Source organism: Platalea leucorodia, assembly GCF_965183815.1.
Source record: "Platalea leucorodia genome assembly, chromosome: 8".
In the NCBI taxonomy this organism is placed as follows: domain Eukaryota; kingdom Metazoa; phylum Chordata; class Aves; order Pelecaniformes; family Threskiornithidae; genus Platalea; species Platalea leucorodia.
In genome coordinates, this window is record NC_138830.1 from 1,870,035 (window position 1) to 1,891,058 (window position 21,024).

Here is a 21,024-nt window from a genome sequence, read left to right on the forward strand (position 1 = left end):
GGTTCTAATCTTGCTGCTCCTTAGCACGGGGAAAGCCTCCTGGATAGCTCTGCCTGGCGTCCTCCATAGGACGCTTTGAGCTAAGAGTGAAAAATGGAGTGTGGCGGAGTATTAGCAGAAAATTAGTTTTTTAAGTGAGATTGATCAAATTCTCCACTTGTGGCCAACTCCATCACAGCTTCTGACTCGGCTCCCGTTCATTCGACAAGCCCTGTATTCACGGCACTTGCCTGGCAGGTGTTGGGGTGTCCTTTCCCCGGTGCCACCGGGTGCTGCTGTCCCCAGAGCCCAGCCCAGCGTTCCTGCTGCCCTCCGCATGGGTTTTGCAGCATTTGCAGTCCCTCCTCGCCCGCTGCCCGGCTGGTCAGACCCAGGTCTGCCGGTTTATCATGGTGTTTCTGGTGATTGCTGTGGGAAGGTACTGTGAGGGGACCTGAGCAGTTGAATATTCAGCTGTTTTGGGGCTGAATAATCTCTGTGCTCAGTAATGCAGCGTGTCTCGAAGGCGGCTGATCCTGTGTGTCTGCTTTGTGCCACAGAGGAGGAGGTCGGTCTTCAACTTCTTGTCTTTGATAAACAGAGGAGAAAAAAATCACTAGTGACTTCAGAGAAGGTGAACCCTTCGGGTCAGAGTCATGCTGGGAAAGGTTCCATTACAACTTTCTCCAATTTTTTTTTTTGAGGTTTGCCTGACACAAAACCCTTTGACATGGAGGTTGCTGGTAAGTTAATGATGCTGTCCCAGCCCGGGTATCAGTGAATGCGAGCGGTGAGCACCTACAGAGAGTACAAGTGCGGACAGCTTTGCTGCTGGAGAAGATACTTGCTTTCCACATCGGTTCACTCATTGGGCTGCTCTTGAATCCTGATTTGTTTGAAATCAGCAGAGGTTTGGCTGCTGATCTCAGTGGATCAAGTTCCCGTGTCCAGACTGGATGTTCTCTTTCCTTGGAAACTTTTCTTTGGTTTTTTGGTTTTGATACTGAGTACTCAAAACTTTTAGCATCTGGTTCAGTGGGACTAATAAGCAGCTACTCCTTGGGAAGCAGAGATTTGTGAAGGGCCATGCCTTGTGCCCATGAGATGAAATCCTGGGCGTTATTTCCAAACAGGGAATGCCACCTGCAGGAGAGTGCTGTGGCCTCGGACTTGCCCTTGGGTGTACCTCCAGGGCCAGGTCTGTGGGCAGGAGAGGCGGTGGTGGCCAGACCAAGGCTTGTGTCTGGTGTGCCCCGGCTGGTCGGGCTGCAGCACCCCGTGCAGCGGGAGGCCCCCAAGCAACTCGTGCCCTGGGAAACCCCCGCATGGAAGCAGCCGATCCTCATTTCTCCTGAGCAAAGCAGAACATCTCATTGATTCATGTCTGCTATTTGTCTCTTTCCCTGCCTGCTTTCCCACTCTTTCCTGGAGGCTGTTTAATAGAAACATTGGACTGATGGGACTTGCCCGTGGCAGTTTACATGCTATGAAATAGCATGCTCTAGGACAGATTGCTTGGCTTGTGTTTCGCTGTTGGGTGGGAGATAATGTCTAATACGTGGAGGCTGAGTCCCAGCAGCTCCTCGGTGCAGGGGCGGGAGCTAGCATGTGCCGGGGAGGGAAGAGAGCGGCCGGCGGTGGGAAACGTGCTGCCGCTGTTACTAACTTGCTTTCCCACCCGTCTTTAAGCATATGGTAAAGTGGTGCAGAGGAAGCGGTAACTAATCACACCAGGACTCCCTTCGTGTTGGCTTTTGCAGCCTTCTGCAGTGTTAGCAAACTCCCGTTGTATTGTTCGGCTGTCTTGCTGTATTAATGGCTTTGAACCCTTGCTTGTAAGGGGAGTGATTAAGGTGTTGCTGCTCAGTCATCACACTGCTTCCTACTTAATCTGTCATGAATATAACAGAGCTTATGTGCACGGTGATTGAAACCATAAGTGCCTTCCACGTGGAAGGGTTTCAAAGTGCTCTTCCTTCTTGCCCGCTTGATTTTTGGCTCTGGAGCTGCCCGCCAGCCTCTGGCACAGGAGATCCTTCGCTCCCGATCTGGAGTTAAGCGTGCGGGTGGCTGGGTATTAAAAAGGGCTTTTATAATTAAATACAGAATAGCAATTGCAGTTCTGCAAAATAGCCAGGTTGGAGACTTTAAAGAGAGATGATGATGAAACCTCCCACCTTCCTTATATACATTAGCACATGATATATTAGAAAGCCTACCCTAGGAGACTTTTTCCTTGACTATTTTAACTTAAATTGTGTGGGAAGGATGTTTTCAGTTCCACAACATTTTAGTTGTTTTTTTTCCTATCCTGTGTATGGGATGAAAAATGAAAATCTTCATTTTTCTGCAAACTGAAAAACCTGAAAAAAATGAAGCTGTATCAATCTAAAGAGCTCAGTGGGATAGTGGCAGATCACTCCATTTCAGGTTCGAATTTTATTTGTGTATTTTCTTCCAAACCAAATTAGTCTAACTTTTGGAACAAAATGGTGTATTAGAAATGGTGTATTTAAAAATGAAGCTAGCTTGTGGTGAACTGAGTGGCAAAAGGTGTTTCAGCAGTTTTCTAATACTTTTCCCTATAATGCATTAGAAATGGAGGACACTCCTGAAAAAAATAGCTATAACTTTATTGTTTTGCAGCCTATAGCAGGGGCTGATCCTGCTGTGCTGTACCGGAGGGGGTGAACATAGCTGCTCCCCACATCTGACCTGCCTGATCCTTCTGGAGACGCTGCTACTTCTCGCCTGTTTTTCTTGAACCATGAAAATAAACAAACTTTTTCTGTGTTTCAGATGAGAAAGCTGATTCCCCCTCTCTGCTCATCTTTTTTTGAGTCATTTGCTGCTCTTCTGCCTGGAAATGGCCATGCTTTAGTATTGCTGGACAGGTAGAGTTTGCAGAGCATTTTAGAATGAGCATCTCTTACCCTCTGTATTACAATAAAATCACGAGGCAATGAAATACACTAAATTCTCACCTGAATAAATGTAGTTCAGTTAAAAATATATACTCACCTACCAGCTCCCTGTATGGAAATGGAGAGCTATAAAAAAGTAGATGGGCTTGTATGGAGGGTTCTGCTAATGTTAACACATTTTTCAGTGTTCGGAGAAATTTGATTCATTTAAAAAAGCCTGGTGTGAATTCACCTGGCAGCATTTCCAATTTTTTTTCGTGACCATTTCTGAAGGACATAAGTCCTTTGTGTGAAATGATGTTTATTTTACATTCAGCAACCGCAGGCTGGGGCCAAAAAACGGCTTGTCAGGGGAGCGGCGCGTGGCCGGAGGCGGTGCGGCTTTGCCGGGCAGCCTGGGAGGCATCCACCCCTCCTGGGTCACTGCAATTTCTCAAAACGCAAGGGAGGACACGCTTGGGAGAGCCAGCTCCTCCTGGGCCAAGCGCTGCGCTGGCCGTGCTCCTGGGGGCAAGATGGCACGCGGAGACCGGCCACCCGGGTGCCCTGGCTGTGGGCTCTGCCCCCAGCGGCCTCCCGGATTTGCAACAGCTCAAATGATTGAATCGCATGGCCTGACCGCTCCTTTTTGTGGGGGAAAGAAAAAAACTTGGTTTGGTTTAAAGCGCACAGAGTATGCGCGCACAAACCGCTGCCCCGAGCAGCAGCGTCGTCTGCGCCCGGGAGAGGAGCTGCTGTCTGGTGGCCGCTGCCCCACACAGGTAATGATAATGGATAAATGCTCCTTTCCTCCTTCCCAGTGCCTCCTAATTTAGTAGCCTTATACGCTGAGGTAGGTGTTGCGCTTTGCTTTACTCATAGCAACAATCGGTGGTGTCCTCCGAGGCGCCGATCACCCGAGCCCGGCTGGAGCCCGGCCGGGGCTGCCGGTGGCCGTGTCTGTGTGACCGATCCTGCGCCTTGCCGATGGGTGAGAAAAGCAGAGGAAAGGAAACGTGTTGCTGGTCAGCCTCAAAAAGATAAAATGTTCAAAATTTTTGGTGAACCCTGCAATTTCCAGTAGTTTTGTTTCATATCAGAGGAACTTTTTATTTTTTTAAGTTTCCTAATAAAAACCTACCCTCACCTGTGGATTTTAAAAGGCAACATCAACTCAAACTGAAAAATGGAAACATCTTGTTTTCAAAACACTGAAGCAAAATAATTTTTGTTTACCTCTGCTTTTCACTCTTTCCTGCACAACAAAAACAATTTGGCAAAGTTTGTATACAGTTGTGAGATGTTTGGGTACGCCGCAAACTGTGGGTGGTTTCTTTCTGCAAAATCCAGTGCTGGGATGTGACAAGTGTTCAGGGGAGCAGGGAAGTGGGGGTTTTCCCAGCTCTTTGGTAGGCGATGAGCAGTACAGCGGCTAATGGAGAGCTGATGCTACTGCGCTCGGATGCCGAGTCTATGTAAAAATTGTATTGCTGCCAAGACAGTGGTTCGATCCACTTGAATGGCTGCAGCTATTTTAATATGACTGTATGAGAAGGAAAATTAGCTGACTGATTTTTAAGGTGGTATTACCTTGACATCGCTGTTCCCTTTGGGGGTTATACTAGTGCAGTTGTATTGCTGTAAGGTCACAGCTTTCATAGTCAAAGTGCAGGAATCTGCTTGGACCGGGCTTACACCAGCCAGTTCTGGCTCAGCAGCTGCTTCCATTGAACTGGTCCGTGGCTGGTGATGAGGGTGGAGATGAGGATACGAAGCCAGCAGCATCCCCAGCCTTGCCTTGGGCCTGCATTCCCTTGTTGTCCCTCAGGTTTGAAATCCCTGCATTTGTGTCTTCTCGAGATGTGCAGGCTCTGGGGTTTCCTGAGCCCTCTCTCCTTTCCGTGCCCACCTTGCCCTCACGCCGGAGCTGGGCGCGCTTGCACGCTGGGTACGTTTTGTGCGGTAAAGCGATGTCTCCTCAATTAGAAAAGCTAAACCAAAATAAGCTCTCCCTTGTCCTAGCTGGGGATGTTTCGTAAGTCTGCTGCAAGGTGCCAAGTTTCAGAGTATTACAGCAGGGATGGTCACACTTCAGCTTCAGATTTAGCTGTTCTAGAATAGAAATAAGACCTGACATAATCTAATTAAGAAAATAACAACTATTAGAAAGCCATGTGAATTTGGCACCTGGAATACTTATGCATGCTTTAAATTCCACAGGGGTGCCTCTCAGAGGCTCACGATGCCTTTGAATTCAGCAACGCTGTTTTCGTATCGTGCTTTTCCGCTCAGGGGTTTTGCAGCCCTGGTTGTTCCCTGCTGTCCCAAATGCCCAGCTGGGACATCGGGGGGTGAAGCGTTTGTGCTGGGAAGAGTCAAGACCGGTCTCGGAAACGTGGTGGATTTGCCTGATCACTGAATCTCACTACCATGTATTTCTCATTCATTTGAGCTGCCTACAGGAACATCAGTTCCTTTTGCAGGGGATAAACATGCTATTAAAATGGAAGTAGAGAAAGAAATAGCACAGGGTAATATCCCCTCTGAAACACAACCTCTCTTCGGGGCAGCAGGAGTTGTCAACATTGTGTTTGCAGTGCTAACGCTTCAGTAGGGGGTTAACTGTGCCAGTGATCAGACAGATAATTCCCTTTAAAATTATTGTTTTACCTCGCTCCATCCAATTACACAAGTTGTTTTGCTATCCTACAGATCTCTCTGTTCATGTCAACAAAATGATTATAGACTGCAACAGCGTCAAGATGTTTCACCCACAGGAACGCTGGCGAAATGTTTATGGCGCAACATGATGAAGGCAGCATTTGATGTGTAAATGTCAGGAACAATCAGCTTTCCTGTCACCAGAACCAAAACGCACAAATACAGGCACTGAAAACATCACATGCGCAACCAAAGGGCTACTTTATCGCAGGCCACATAAATTGTCATGTAAACGGCCAACATCCGTGTCGGTAACGGTGTGGAAGAGCTGCCACAGCTCTTGGCTAGTGAGGCCGTGCGCCGTTTCGGATTTGTGAATCGCCATCGGCAGTGTGGTCCTTCCTTCGGCATCGGTGAGCGAGCTGATGGTGGGGAGATGGATGAAGGACATCCATGAGGATGGCAACACCAGCTACGGATCAAACCTCTCTGCTTGAAGGGAAACTGGAGCACAAGTGCTATGAGGAGCGGCTGAGGGAGCTGGGGTTGTTTAGCCTGGAGAAGAGGAGGCTGAGGGGAGACCTTATTGCTCTGTACAGCTACCTGAGAGGAGGCTGTAGAGAGGTGGGGGTGGGTCTCTTCTCCCCAGGAACAAGCGATGGGACGAGAGGGAACGGCCTCAAGCTGCGCCAGGGCAGGTTTGGGTTGGGTATTAGGAAAAACTTCTTCACCAAAAGGGTGGTCAAGCATTGGAACAGGCTGCCCAGGGCAGTGGTTGAGTCTCCGTCCCTGGAGGTATTTAAAGAACGGATAGATGTGGTGCTTGAGGACATGGTATAGATGGACTTGGCAGTGTTAGGTTAACAGTTGGACTCGATGATCTTAAGGGTCTTTTCCAACCTTGACGATTCTATGATTCTATGAAAACCACTTTGTTAAGGATGAAGATGCACCCTGGGAGCCACCTGGGCTGTCTACAAATGGGTCAAGAGGCCTCCTCGGCTGCGTGGCTCTGGGGGCCTCACCCAGGTACCTCTGCTCTTGGCAAAACCTGCAGAATAAGGCTTTGTAACAACGACGAGCATCTGCAGCCTGGAGCCCCTCGCGTCATGGGTGCCGGGCGAGGAATCCCCGTGTCCCTGCACGGTGGTACCCACGGCCGTGGAGGGGTGGGGTGCCCTGGCCATGGGGCTGGGTCCCCCTTCTCTGTCCCCCTGTCCACGCTGGCTCCTGGGGTGAGTCACGCTTTCTGCTGGCGGATGGGTGGTCCAATAAAGGTTGCTGTCAGTCCCCCAAAGGCTTTGCGACTCCAGTCCCGCTGACGCTGAAGGTGCCCAGATCCACTGACGACAGTTTCTGAGAATCCCACAGATTGATCAAAACTACGTTTTTGCAAATAAACGTTTATGAATTCCCTGTTGCATCAGCACTCTTCTTGGTAATAAAAGCTACAAAGAAAACTCTGATGAAACAAGCCAGATCTGAAGGCAGAAGATATTGAAATCTGGAAGATTTAATTTAATATTTTTATTACATATTTTTGGAGCCCTGATTATACCCCCGCCCTCCAGGAATTTATTTACCTAAGGAAAATTATACTACTGATTACAAGATTGCAGGTTCATTTTCACTGCTGAGAACTCATTTTTTTTACAGCTCATGTTACACTTGCATGACTCGTAAAGTTTTGTAACATCTTGAAATTTTTAATGCTACATTGCGGAAAGGTACTTATATATAGATGAACTAGGCAGAATACTTGCTTTGCAGTCTTTTTGAGGGGAAAAAAGTTAGTTTCTTGGTTTGAATAGGCCTGTAAATGGTTTCTTTGAATTGTTGGATAGTGAGTTCACAGGGTGCTCACCGGAGCTGCCCTGCGTTTGTCCTTCAGGCTGGGTGCAAAGTGAGAAACTGCGGGAGATGTCTTTAAAACATAACATAAGAAGGAATGCTTTCTACAGGGAATAAAAATAGAGTATGCAGAAATCGTGACTATAGCGTGCATGAAATTATACTGGCAAGATCCTCGTGGTAAATATTTGTCAGATAGGACAACATCTTAGTCAGAATCTCCATTTTTCCAATAAATCATTGCACCTGGGCCTTTTAAATCATAATTCACGTCAGCCAGCACTGCATACTGAGTTAAGGTCAGGAGAGATTTCCGGATGTATTTTGGCGATTATCTAACAATTCAGTTAATAGAGCCATAGAATTGGATGAGATTTTTGTCAATTCCGATGTCACAGCAACAGAGACCTTTGACTGAAACAACATTATGAATATTGGATAAGATCCTGCAGTGCTGCTCCTCCATGTTATGATATTATCCAAGGAAGAAGGTTATAAATACATGACTGACTTACACTGTTCACTTTCCACTTGGTAAAAACAAAGGAAAAAACCCCCATAATCAAGTTCCAATACACAACTAGATATAATATAGCTTTTTCTTTATATATATATATCTGTATATATATCAAGTAAAAAAATCTAAAACAGTTGGAAGTAAAAAATGAAAAAATAGCTGATTGTGTTATTTTTTTCTTTACAGTGATATGGTAGCAAATACAAGACAAATGAGTAATAAACCTTTATATAAGGTGTTCTGGTCCCATCTCCATCAATAGGGCTCAGACTAGAATAGAAAATGGAACAAGGTGGTTTTTGTTTTTTGGCTACAGCTTCTGCAAGTGGCAAAGATGATGTTGATAAGACAGAAGGAAATTATAGCACTAAATAAAATAAAACTCCAAAGTGTTTTCCAAAAGACCTTAAACACCATAGGGTAAAATTTACTTCTGAACTAGGGGAGCAAACACAAAGCATCACCGAGTTCTACTTAGGCTGGAAATACTGTATGCTTATCCAGGCCTCAAAATACGTCCCTTTTGTGCCATCTTACCATAAAAAAAACCCCATCAATGCTTTTTTTTCCCCTGCAGCCAATAATAAAAAAGCAAAGCCACAAATCCATCGAATGGACCGAGCCAGATGTGAGACCTCAGTGATGCGCAAGTGGTTGGCTGCCCTTTGTCCGGCAGTGAATTCCCCCCTGAATCCTTTACGTTGAAAATGTCAATTGCCTAAGCTTGGCAAATGGTCACACTGAGCCCTATTTTGGCTGTAGAAAAGAAAGAAGTACTAGTCTCAGCATAAAACAAGATCATATAGACGGTCAACACAAAACAGTATTTTCTTCAGTTGTCTGCATAATAATAACATCATGTTTGCATATAGAACAGCTTTTGCATTATTGCTCTACTTATAAGAATATAGTAAGGAACTTATAACAGACTTGCACATTACAAACTTAAGGTTCTTTGGTGAAGAATGAGAAAACAGTATTTTCGCTGTATTTAAATCTCAGAGAAGTTTTCGCTTTTATCTGTTGATCCTTTGGATTCTCTCACAGAGGAGGGAAAGGTATTGAGTCAGCTTTACCATCGCCACGATGGCGACCCCGCCGATCATCATGCAGGTGGGCCAGACGAGGGAGTGGAACAGCACGTTGGAGCTGTACAGTTTGGTTAATATCACGTTCTTCTGAACGCCTTCGGGGTCGTAGAAACAGGAGAAGCGTTGGTACTTTCTGAAGTTTTCCATCACGACGTTCACCAGCGACATGGATTCCTCATAATTCTTGCCGCACTTGGGTATGTATGAACACTGGGAAGAAATTAGAGGAAGAAAAATGCATCTCCAAACCAGATACAATGTCTGTTTTCAGGTGGCAAGCAGGAAAATCTCAAGATGATTATGCTTTTTGTAACAGGAGTGGAATACTATTAAGCTAATAAATTTATCACAGACAAAACTCAATATTTTGCACATCTACGAAATTTCCCATTGGAGAACCTCCAACTGCTGTACAAACATTAATGCTTTAATCTGCACAGCGGCCTCGTGAGATAGGTGAATATATTATTATTGCTAATTTACACATGCAAAAATGGAACTGATGAAGTACCTCTTCATCTTAAGTGGCACGCATATGCTCGCAGTTAGATGGGTAATTGACTCTCTGTAAATACAAATGTGGTAGCTCAGATCTCACTTGGATTGGATCAAAGTGATCATAGCGGGCACAGGAGTTCACCCACAGAGGAGAAGGCTGATGAGAGACCTTTATACAAATTTTCCTGTGAGGGTAATGCCTCGATTAGGGACAAATAGATAGTCTAGGAGAAAACGCAGTTTTCCCACTGGCAACCTGGGAGACTTCCATTCAACCTCTAGCTGAAGATCAGCACGGCTACCAGGATGGCTCTTAGTCTTGTTTTTGCTCTTGACCCTGGCGTACGTCCAACCGTTACTTCTCTCCGAAGATGCTGCTTGAATTTCAGTCTCAGTCACAAAGAAAGGAAGATTTGGGGGTGGCTCTATCTAACACAGTTTCAACCTAGCATTCCCAAAGAATACTAAAACCAAGTTAATTAAAAAACTAGCTTATGGAGTCTATGCATTGAAGATATTCCATGGGACGTGTAGGACGGTGGCCCTGGGCTGCGCTGACCATTCCCCGCAAAGAGCTAGCGTGGGCTGGTGAGGTGGTGGGCAGACACACAAGGATTGAGGCCACATCTGGATTTTGACCTAGAGCAGAAACACCTGAATTTGCTGCTGCTGCTGCTGATCTGGAAGAGGATTGATGGGAGCAGCCCACGGCCCCTCCCTCCTCTCTTCTAGATGCTTATGCCCTTCCACACCTGAAGGTTTTCCACACCTGCCCAGGATTTTGATTAAATTCCTTACGTAGGCAAGGACTGCTTCAGGGCAGGGGAAATCTGCTGCTTAACTTCTCCTTGAACGTGTGCGGGAGGACCCAGCAGGTCATCGTTCCCTGGCGGTCACGGGGTGATCGTGGGTCCCCGCCACGCTCCCTGCCTGCGCTACTGAACCTGCTTGTCCTGGGTGAGCACCTAAAGTAGTTCCAGGTAATTTAATGAGAGAAAGTGAGTTTTGCAAAGGAAAAAAGATGTTTTGATTAAAGTAATGTGACCCATGGCTTTTGATTATTATTGTTTTAATGTATATACTTTATAAATGTCCCTCAGTTCTTTTTTATGACTATGCTGTGACTTTTTGGTAATGTACAGTGACAAATCTCTAGTCCTAATAATGATCAAAGAATTAACCTCATAACAGGATTTGATTGATTCATTGGCGAGTTTATTAGCACAGAATATGATTTGCAGCACGGCAGAAAGATTGTCTGGTGGCAGCAGACTGGAGCATTAAGGGTAGAGCATGGCAGCACTGCCATTATGAATATTTCATAGAGCTCTAGAAATCAGAGATGGAAAATATCAGACCGGTAATATCTCATCCATCTCCCTGCTGGTGCAGGTCTGTTCCCTCCAGGATATTCTCTTGCGCTCTGCCCAGCTTTGTCTTAAATGTCCAAAGCCACAAGCCCTCTTCCAGTGCCTGTGACTCTTTAATAGATCATAATCTAATTAGTAGGGGAAATTTCTCAGTGAAGCGTACCTCATTTTCTTTTACTAAATTCTGTGCTATCACTGTCGTAACAGCAGCATTTCCAGCTCAGATTATTTTTTTTTTTTCTTGCAAGTTTGGTGCTGTACGCTTTTGTTTCTTGAAGTCCCAGCTGTTACTATCCTGAGAGAGGAGATTAAATGAGGACTTGGCCACTCTTGCCAAAGTCCAGCCCTCCCGCCTTGACAGAAAACAGCAGGCATGTAAAAGCCCAGATGATGACAGATTCTTGGACTCAAAGTCTGTGGAAAAGTCCCAAGAGTGCAGCGGGGGGAGGTCTGACTGCCTGCAGGTCCGAGTATTTTCCAAGCATTTTCGAAGGAGACCTGATGCTGAAGCAGAACTTGAGGTGTTGCCTCCTACACCTGATGGCACAGAGCCACCAGCTGTGTCGGGCTGCCCATGACTTGAGGGTCTGGAGCACGAAGCTGTGACACGCAGTTGTGCAAGGGAGGTTGATTTACTTTGCCTCTCAGCCAGGCTCCTTGTGCTGAAACCGCCTCTCTCCAGGCTGTGGTCTCCCATGCACTCTCCAAGACATGGGTGCCCTTTACTCCATGTGCTACCTGCCTCGTCCCAGTTCTCCTGAGCTCCTGGGGGCATCTTGGCCTCAGCTTTGAGGAGCTCCTCTGTGCAAGAAATCGCTGTGTGCATTAAGTTGTGGTTGTGGGGTGCTCCTGGCCTCCTTCTGCTCCTCGGCTTCCCCAGCGAGATCCCAGGCATAGGACAGGGCTAGCTCTGCCGTGCTGCATAGGACGTCGGGAAGCAAGTAGGTAGACATGGATAATGGGATGTTTTGAGCGTTTTCTTTGGTTTGATCTTCATTTAGTATTCTCCAATGCCTGGCAGGGAATTTTATATCCACAATTGTTATGCTGTGCCTGTGAATGCAGACTACTAAATCTATGCTGTTCTGTTACATCTGCATTGTCAAACACTTGGAAATCTGCAAATCTGAAAGTAAACAATGTCTGGCTCTCCACCTCAAGTGAGGATTCTGTGATACGACGTGAGAAAAGTGGTTCTCGTGTTACTTGCAACCCGATTGCAAGAAGGACATACTAGACAGTTACAGAGAGAACTAGTTACTACATTTCTAGCTCAGCTTTTCTAATTTAAAGGACTGGATAGGTAGCCTGTATGAACCACCTCTGGACACGTCCGGTCCAATGCCCTGCTCAGTGCAGAGGTGCTCAGGGACTTGTCCAGTCAAGTTATTAATATCTCCAAGGATGGAAATCACACAACACCGCCGGGAAAGCTGGGGGCAGTTTCATTTAAGACAACGAAGTTAGACTGACAACCCTATTGCCGGAGAGGCCCCCAGTTCAGGCTGGGCAGTGAAATACACAGCTCTCGTCATATGTCTGCGGTTGGGTGCACGTCCCTGTCACGCTGAGCTCGGAAGCCGGGACTGGGAAACTTTAAGATGTGGCAATCTGTGTGAGAGAGCGGTCAGAATGTCAATTTACATCTTTTGGAAGGTGTAAGGGGTTTGGACCGAGGGCTGAAGGAGGAGCTTGGTGTCTGCGTTGGCCTGGTATTGATTCCTGCAGACTGAATTCCATTCCAGAAATGGGTCTGCTGGGAACCGCAGCCGACCGTCGCCGCTCCCCCCGCACCAGGCAAGCTCCTCCCTGGGTTATAAATACCTGAACCTTCAGCGGGAAACCATGAGATTCCCCCATCCTTTCTTAGGCTCAGGCCGTTACAGCTGGCGTAACGGTGATTCTGGTGATTAAAGCCTGCTTGTTATCTCACTTATGGAGCACGGGTATAAATCAGCAGTAGCTCCGATGACACGAAAAGAATCAAAATGATGTGGTATGAGATTGAAACGGGGCCTCTAGAACTGCTTTAACTACTGCAGCCCTTCCTCAGGGTGACAGCCTGGCTCTGTGGTCGGGCGTGAGGGGACAGCGGCTGATTTACCTCTCCCAGAGGCTGTTACAGCCTGTGGCCGCTGAGAAGGGAAAGTGTAGCTGTGAGAGCATCTAAGCCACTATGGCTGTAGGGTTGACGAGGGGCTGGGCTTCTCTTAAAGGCTAGAGATAAAGTATGCACAGCGAGAGCAATGAAAAGCCATGAAAATCATTGCTTGCTTTCCGGGGAAAGACTCGAGCAGCTCGACTGGTATCCATTTACTTCCCACCGGGGACGGGCAGCAGCACGCTGTAGATCTCAATATAAATTGCACCTACTCCTTACTGCACCTTGTGGGACAACAGCTACGTTAGACAGCAAGTCTCCTAGGTTAATCATTATTTAAACTCCAAGTGCGTTTTGCTCCACCCGTGCTGGCTGGCGGGGAGAGGAGAGGACGGGCTCCAGAAGCTGCTCTGCGTGCGCAGCGAGGCAGGGGGCTTGGTGGGGGGATGCTGACCTTGTGAAGGTCACTGGTGTTGGCCTCGGAGAGCAAGCACCGCACTCTGCAACGTCCCCAGTAATGTCAGGGCTCAGTGAGCCAGGAACGGCGCTTTTTTTTGTTTTGTTTTGTTTATTTGGCAAGGAGAAAGATAGGAAACGCAGACCTGAGTGGGTGGATGGAGAGAGACAGCTAGCACCCAGCTGGAGCATCGCAGCCCCAGCCGTGCCCAGGGCTGCTCGTCCTGCTGCACGGGGCCGCTCTCGGCCGGCGGAGAGGGAGCGCCCGCCCAGGGAGCTGGGATGGGTTGTGCTGATCTGGGCTTGGGGTCCCTGCTGGTCTCAGCCAGGCACAAGAAGCCAGGTATTTTATAGACAGCGCAAACTTCCGTTCAAAACGCCATTTGGATTCAGGTCACATAGCCAGCAGCATGTCAGGAAAACCTAGGAATCCTCCCGAGAGCAGAGCTTAACCTGTAAAACAACCATGGGCAGGAGAAGTATTAACTGTGCCTACGTTAAATTAAGAGGAGGCGGCATCTGGGAGAATTTCAAAGTCCATTTCGGCAAGCAAAGATCATCAACAACAGAATGTGGAGATTTATCCTGAATCTTTTGATTTATTTGAATCCAGTGGAGCACAGAGACTGATCTGATCTGTTTTAATCAAATTGCAGCAGTGGATTTTGCTTCTGCCCCAGCAGAAAGCGGGGTCTGTCCTGCCGCAGGCTTCACGAATGGCGAGTGCCTCCTTTCTGCACTGATGCCGAGCCGGAGGGGAAGATGGGGGAACTCTTCTCCATTTCACACTTCAGATCCAGAGGACTCTGTCTCTCAGCCACAGGAGCTAATTATCCAGCAGAATAACCGGCCCGGTGCAACCATGCCATGCTTTGACTAATTTTAATATTGCTTCATCTTAATATGCAGAAGTAATTTGGTCTACTGAACTGCTGCCATAAATAGAAACACAATAGGTTACGTTGTCAGCAGCCTGAACCGGGGCTCTGCTGTTACGGGCTGCGCTTTGCCACGCACCCGTAGTTTGGGGTTCGGTGACCTTGGATAATGAAGTAGTCAATGCAAATCTGGCACTTGTAAGTCTAATGCAGCCTGTAGCCTTAGGAACTGTAGGGATGAAGAAAGGAAGGTGGGGAGAGGGACGTTTCCTAGCCGGGTCCTGCCTGGCTAGGCGGCAGGAGCAAACAGCCACCTGCGACGGGGCGGCTGCTTGCCGGGGCATGATGCACAGCACTGCGTCAGCCGCGCAGCTGTGGCCGCGGGCCGGCGGGGAGATGCCTTCTGTGCACCCGCTGCGTTCATTATAGCCTCCAGACAGGAGCTGTCTCCATCCCACCTGGATGGAGTTACGCTGGATTTTGTACTTGCTGAAGCAGAGAGGGATTCTTCTGCAGATTTGTTAAAAATCTTTTTTTTTGGTTCAATGTCTGGAATCAGGGAATTTGTGCAAGAAAGACGGGCTGACTCCTTAGCTTGTACATGCCCAAAAGCCAGGCCTTTTATTTTTTATGCTGCTGCTTTTATCTTGCCAGTCCCTGCTCAGCAAACTTTCAGCATCTTTGCACCACCGGCAGGGGTAAGTGCTGTGCCTTGACCCCAGCGGCACAGCTGCCCTTGGCGGAGATGCTCAGGGCGCAGAGTCCGTCACCAGAGACGGAGACACGTCTGTTGTTAGACACGGGGCTCTCGTCTCTCCCCGTCGCCTTGCCTGGCCCCACAGTAATAAGGCCATTTCTATTCTCCCCGCCGCGGATGCTCCGTGCGCATCGCTAGGGGTGTTCGCTATCGTGCAGAGCCATACCCGGGTGGGAAGTGGCTTGTCCACAGCTCCACAAGAATATCAGTGTGAGAAGCGCTCAGCGCTAGCCTGCACCTGTAACGCTCTGGCAAAGGACGAGGGAGGCTCCAGCCCCCGGGGCCACCATCCCGTGTGGGGTGGGCTGCGCTCCCCGCGTGGCTGGAGGTGGAAAACTGACCCCTCCAGAGGCGTGAGCTCAGTTTGTGCACTGATTTCTGCCTTCTCTGTGCCGTATTTACCAGGGAAGCCAGAGCTGGAAGCCTTATATTGCTTTAGAGAGAGGAATGAGTATAACAAGGGGAGCAGCCCTCCAGAAACCCATTTAGGAAGAAATTTTATTCCATGCTCCTACCTCAGAATTAATTTTCATTGTTTCCTCGGTGTGGTAGAGCAGAAGCTTCTGGCCAGAAGAGGTGAGATTAACGTACACCTGGAGGCAGGGGTACTGAGAGATCTTCCAGCAGTCTGGACCGCAGCTAAATGAGCAGTTGAAGGTTTCTGTGATGGATGCATTGAGAAGCGAGCACTGAGCCTCTTCTGTCCAGACACTAAGTAGGAAAAAAAGAGACGTTGGAGCATGGCAATAAGCACTAAACACAGTTCAGGCTTTCTATCAGGCATATACCAGGGGGCATCTTGTAGGAGATGTATGTGGTACAGAGCTTTGGGCAAAGGCTGGACTTTCTCGTGTCACACATCGCAGACAGAGTGTATTATTCTGTAGTACCTAAAGTTTGTGCTTTGGGCACAAAAACACCTGATTCACTTATGTGTGTGTATAAATGAAAAGGGAACTGGAACTGTTGGTCTGGCGAAGGCATATTTGAAACCAAAGTGAATCAGCAGAGATATCGGAGAAGAAAACTGAGCAGCCCGCCCTGGAAAGAGCACAACGCACGCAGTGCTGCATGACAGGACGCCCTGGACCAAGACTTGATGGTTAACCACCAAGGCCAGTTCAATTTAAAGTGAAGACTGGGAGGACGACTTCGAATTACCAGTGTACGTATATTCACATGCATGAAGACACAGTAACGTGCAAGTGGTACCGCATGCAGCTCCACCTGTGGAAAGGCTTTTTCTAGCGGCAGCTTGCTCAGTTTTCCATAAGTTAAGCCATCCTCCATCATTCTGGAGGATTTCAGCTTATCTCCAGTTCACCAGAGGCTAAAACAGGAACGATGGAGCCTGGGTGCGCACTGGCAACGTTCACTTGGGTTTCTTGCATGTATTTAAAAACTCACGGCTGTATTTTCCTTAGGGAGGAGAGCGGTGGGAAGGGCACGCTGAGGGCTCTGTGCGAGGCCCTTCGCGGGCTCGGGGGAAGGTTTCGCCCCGGGGCTCCCCGTCAGCCCCGCGCAGCGCACACCCAGCGCCGCCGTCCTGCCCCTCGCCACGAACGGGCCGAGCGCCCGCCCGCCCCTCGCCAAACCTACAAAAGGCTTTACGCGGTAAGTGATATCAAAGATTTCTGACTAATCCTCTTGGTATTTTACTTTGGCAGTAATTCTGCTTGTATATTCCATTTTACATTTATACTAAATTATGCTATGATTTCTGGGGGACATCAAGGGAAAGGATTATTATTTTTTTTTTTTTTTTTTTTTTTCCCCTCTCAGGCAGTATTTTATTGGAGGAATATTGCTGTCTGTAAAGGAGAATAACCCCTAAGGAGATCTGGCTGTGCAAAGAGAAGTGACAGCAAAGACTCCTGGGTTGCCTTCTTCTCGCTTTCACCTTTCCGACTGCTGTTTTATTCATGCATGGGGGTAATAAAGTAACACCTACCTACAACAGACTTGTGAAGATGGAATATTTGATACTTCATAGGTGTTTTGATATCTTCTGGCAATTTTTCACATAGTTCGTAATATAAATCATCTCTTTCCACATGAGCAATTCTGACCTTAGCAGCCTCTGCAACTGACCCTGATATTGCTGAAAGGTCTGGGAGAGCAATTTGGAAAAGCAAATGCTCTTGTATACTTAAGAGGTCTTGATCTCTGTTTTCAAAATCTAAACTTCGCCTGGATTTAAAAAGGGACAAACACCTTTACTGCACAAATAAGATGTTGCAAATTGGTACAGTTCATCCTCAGGCATTGCTATCTTTTCCTTATTGTTGCAGGGTCAAGAAGGAATATTTTCCTGCAGGTACACCGATGTAATTGAGGATGTTCATACCAGTTAACTGGAGGCACTTGTTGTACATGCCTGAAGAAGCCGCCTGTGGTGCATAAGCCAAAACGTACCAGGTATCGGCCACGGTCTCGGGGTGGTTTTGGACGTGACAGACTGATATTTTGATCCCCAATGACATATTTTTCATTCTCCTAACTCCACTGATCAGGGCAGAAAAAACATTTTTGACAGTCTTATTACAGTCTGGGCTGGATTTTAAATAGGGCTGGTGCTTGAAAACGGATTTCAAATGCTGCTAATGAATCACAGGCCAAACTTTCTGCTCCGTGGCAGAGAAGGAAGCCAGAGAAGGCCTCAGAAAAATTAAGTGCTGTGCAGTAATGATGAAAGATGATCTTTCACTTTCAGTAAATTACTATATTTCAGGAGGATTTCACTTGTTAAAATGAAAGTAATAACCTACATGGAAAACTACTTGCTGCAAAGCAGCTTGATTTCTTTCCCAAATTAATTCCATTCTTCATTTGAAAGTGCGTTGTTTCTCGAGGCTGCTAAATATTTTTTGCTGCTTTCTCCTGATTTTGACTGGGCTTTGCAGCAACAGCCCCTGAGAGGCTTACAGGGTTCAGCAGACTGCCCACCAGCTGATATGGATATTATACTGGTGTTAAACTGTGGCAGGTCTAAAGCCTATGGATCAAGATTTTGTCAAACAGGGACCTAATTCTTCCCTCGCTTATGCCGCTATTACTCAACTTGCTTTCAGTGCAGTTAAGCCTAATTTATACTGGGGTAAGGAAGTGGAGAATTGGGTCTATGTTGACCAAAGGAAAAGTTATAAAACTTGAATAAAAAGAGTCAAAAGAATAAGCCACGAGAAGTCAGCTGGAGCAGAGAGTGTGAGATCAGGGTAACCATCATGAAATTACCTTTGCATGTAAGACCGCAGCAGGGTGATTCCCAGGAGAAAGTACATCATGATAGAGCACACCATCATGGCCAGCCCGAGGAGTATGGCCCGGTCTTCTCCAGCTTTTAGGGCTGTGACTGTTTTCCTTTTGTCCAGTAGATCGTGATCCCTGATTTTTTGGTAAATATTTCTGAGGTTGAAAATAATACATTCTTATGTGAAGTTCATATTTAATCAATGAACCCTCTACAGGGTGGGTAGTTCCACCTCCATACCCATCTCGTGAGAGAGAAAGGCTCAAGGGTCCTCAGGTGTCCTTTTTCATCGGATTCACTCTGACCTGGTGGAAACTTACTCATCTCCAAAATAAATTACAGCCATTTCTGAAAAGGTAAAAACCTTGTATAGCAAATATAAAGATTAGACACTTGTGCCAGCTCAGTAAATCCTTCTTTGGTACAGCCTCATTGGCTCAGGTGAATTATATCACAGGTGAATTTGACCTGTCAATGCCACTAGAAGATGTTTAGCTATATGCGGTGTCTTTTCTTCAGTTGAATATGGTAACAACTCTTATGTTACCATATGTAGAAAATAGCCTGAAGAAAGTCGTCACTGAAATTATCTGAAAGGACCACATTTTTTTTTGATTCCCTACAGGCTAGTGGTTTGGGTAATTTTCTGCCCTGAGTGTGACTCAAAGCTCATGAAACACTATGGGGATTTTGCAATTGATTTCTGTGGGTTTTTTGATTGGGAGCTTATTTACTTTATTTATAAAATAGCTTTCTGGAAGCCCAGTTACTCATTACAGTGAAAACCCTCACAGAAAATTATCCACCAAAGCTATTTGTTCTGGGATTAAAAAAAAAAAGATACAACAAACCATTCCCCCTTCAGCAGAGAGACCTTTGCATTTTCTAACCATAAGTCCTTCTTTCATCTCCGAGCCTTTGATGATTCAATGGGTCACGAGGACACAATGGTGAAGAAGGAAATATTTGAGTACATTTCAAACACACGCAAACTTTGTGGGTTTAAAATGTACTTACAGACCTGAGGCTGGTCAAAATCTCCTGTGTTTTCTGTTACGGTTCTTTTGAATCATCCAGGCAGCACCCGAAGCATGTGAACCGCACGCCTCTGAGCCCTGGCACCACCATAACATGGACATAGTAGTGTACGCGTGGAAGAAGTTCCTCTTCTACTGTCTGCAAAATGGCAGGTGAGCAACATCAACATCACTTTGGCCTCTAGCAAACCCACCACTCATTTAAGCTGAAACCACCAAGTTTCACTCCACCTTGGAAAAAAGCAGTGTGTCAGACCAACCGTGTAACTTATATTCACCAACAGGGACAAAGAAAGAGAGAGAGATGCAAAATCAAACATAAACACAGTAGAAACAAGAAAACAGGTTTAATCATAAACCCCCTGAAACTGGAATTGAACTGGTATTTAATGATGAGTCATAGCCAGGAGAAGCACATATGGTGTGGGGTTTTGTAGCAAAAATTTTGCTTAGATGGTGCTGCAGCCAAGTCTGCCATACCTAAGACCCCTTGAGGTTTCTTCATCCAACTGTAATTTACGTCTTTAGATGACCATGGTTTCTCTTCAAAACCATCCTTTAAAGCTTGTCAGTGTTTCCCTAGTTCGAAAGGAAATGGTAATTCAGCCTGTCAAATTTGTCTCTGGTGTTGGGGAGAAAAAATATATTGTGAACTGGCAGATGCAATTGCCTTCAAAGAAGTAATGTAGAGTAATAATCTAATATTACTTTTCTATTATTATTTATCAAACTGTATTTAACTCTGAGAGCTGCTATTAGGATTTGCATTGCTCCCAAATGGAAGCAGGCAGGAAGGCAGAGATTGTCATGCAGTTCCAGCACATTAACCGATCACACAGCATAACTTATGTCAGCGCGTAGACATAAAACAGAGACAGTGCAATCGCTCACTAATGTCACCAGAGCAGCTAGGACATAAAAGGGATACAAATGGACAATTTAAAAACAAATAGCTAATTGAGAATGGTTACAAATACTTCCCATGTGGCCTTGAGCCAAGAAATGTGTGACGAGAGGTAAAAAAGGCTGGACTAACGTGTGTGTTGTAGAAATGATCTGTCTGTCTGGTGACTGGCAGAGGGGATGGTGTGTGGTGACCGCTGCCAGGCGGATCTCCCGCGCTCGCCCGCCGTGGTAAATAAAACTAAATAAAGCTCTGCCTCGGTGTCAGGCTCGGAGCAGTCCTTTGGTTGCTCTTTTGCAAATATTTGTTATTCAAAGCCCCAAACTACAGGAAAGTCATAGCCTGGTGCACCTTTTTTCCCCCAAGAGCCCTGGTTTTGGGGGACGTGATATGTTGTGCAGAATATTTTGCCACTAACAGAGCAGCCTCGGCATCTCCTCAGCTGGAGCGGCAGTGGTGGCCTGCACCCATGTGTGTGCTGCTCCGTGGGGGGGATTTTGTGTACGTGTGAACTTTTGGCAGAGCCCAGGGACCTCCGTCTGCTCAGTGAGCTGGAAGAGCACCGTGCTTAGCTTAGCTTAGATTTTGGGTCCCAGGGCTGCACAGCCACAATTAGCTGACTGCTGCAGTGTGTTTAAGTACAGATCACTGCATGCCAGACACTACTCATCTAGGTGACTCCATCTAATACTTACGATTACCTCTGATGACTCCCCAAATATGACACAGAGGGGGGGGTGTTTGTTTTTAAAGAAGTCCCAGCTGTCAGAA

General features: G+C 46.8%; 1 protein-coding gene across 1 annotated transcript in view; it reads right to left on the minus strand.

Moving 5' to 3' along the window:
- Positions 1–8,224: 8,224 nt before the first annotated feature.
- LOC309594069 (calcium-activated potassium channel subunit beta-2) overlaps positions 8,225–21,024 on the minus strand; it is a 149,885-nt gene continuing 137,085 nt past the window's right edge. The window contains exons 3-5 of the mRNA XM_082319345.1: positions 18,297–18,467; positions 15,578–15,773; positions 8,225–9,212 (exon numbers count right to left, since the gene is read on the minus strand). Of these exons, the coding sequence (XP_082175471.1) occupies positions 8,928–9,212; positions 15,578–15,773; positions 18,297–18,467 (652 nt within the window). The 3' untranslated portion in view covers positions 8,225–8,927. The remainder of the gene's footprint in view (positions 9,213–15,577; positions 15,774–18,296; positions 18,468–21,024) is intronic.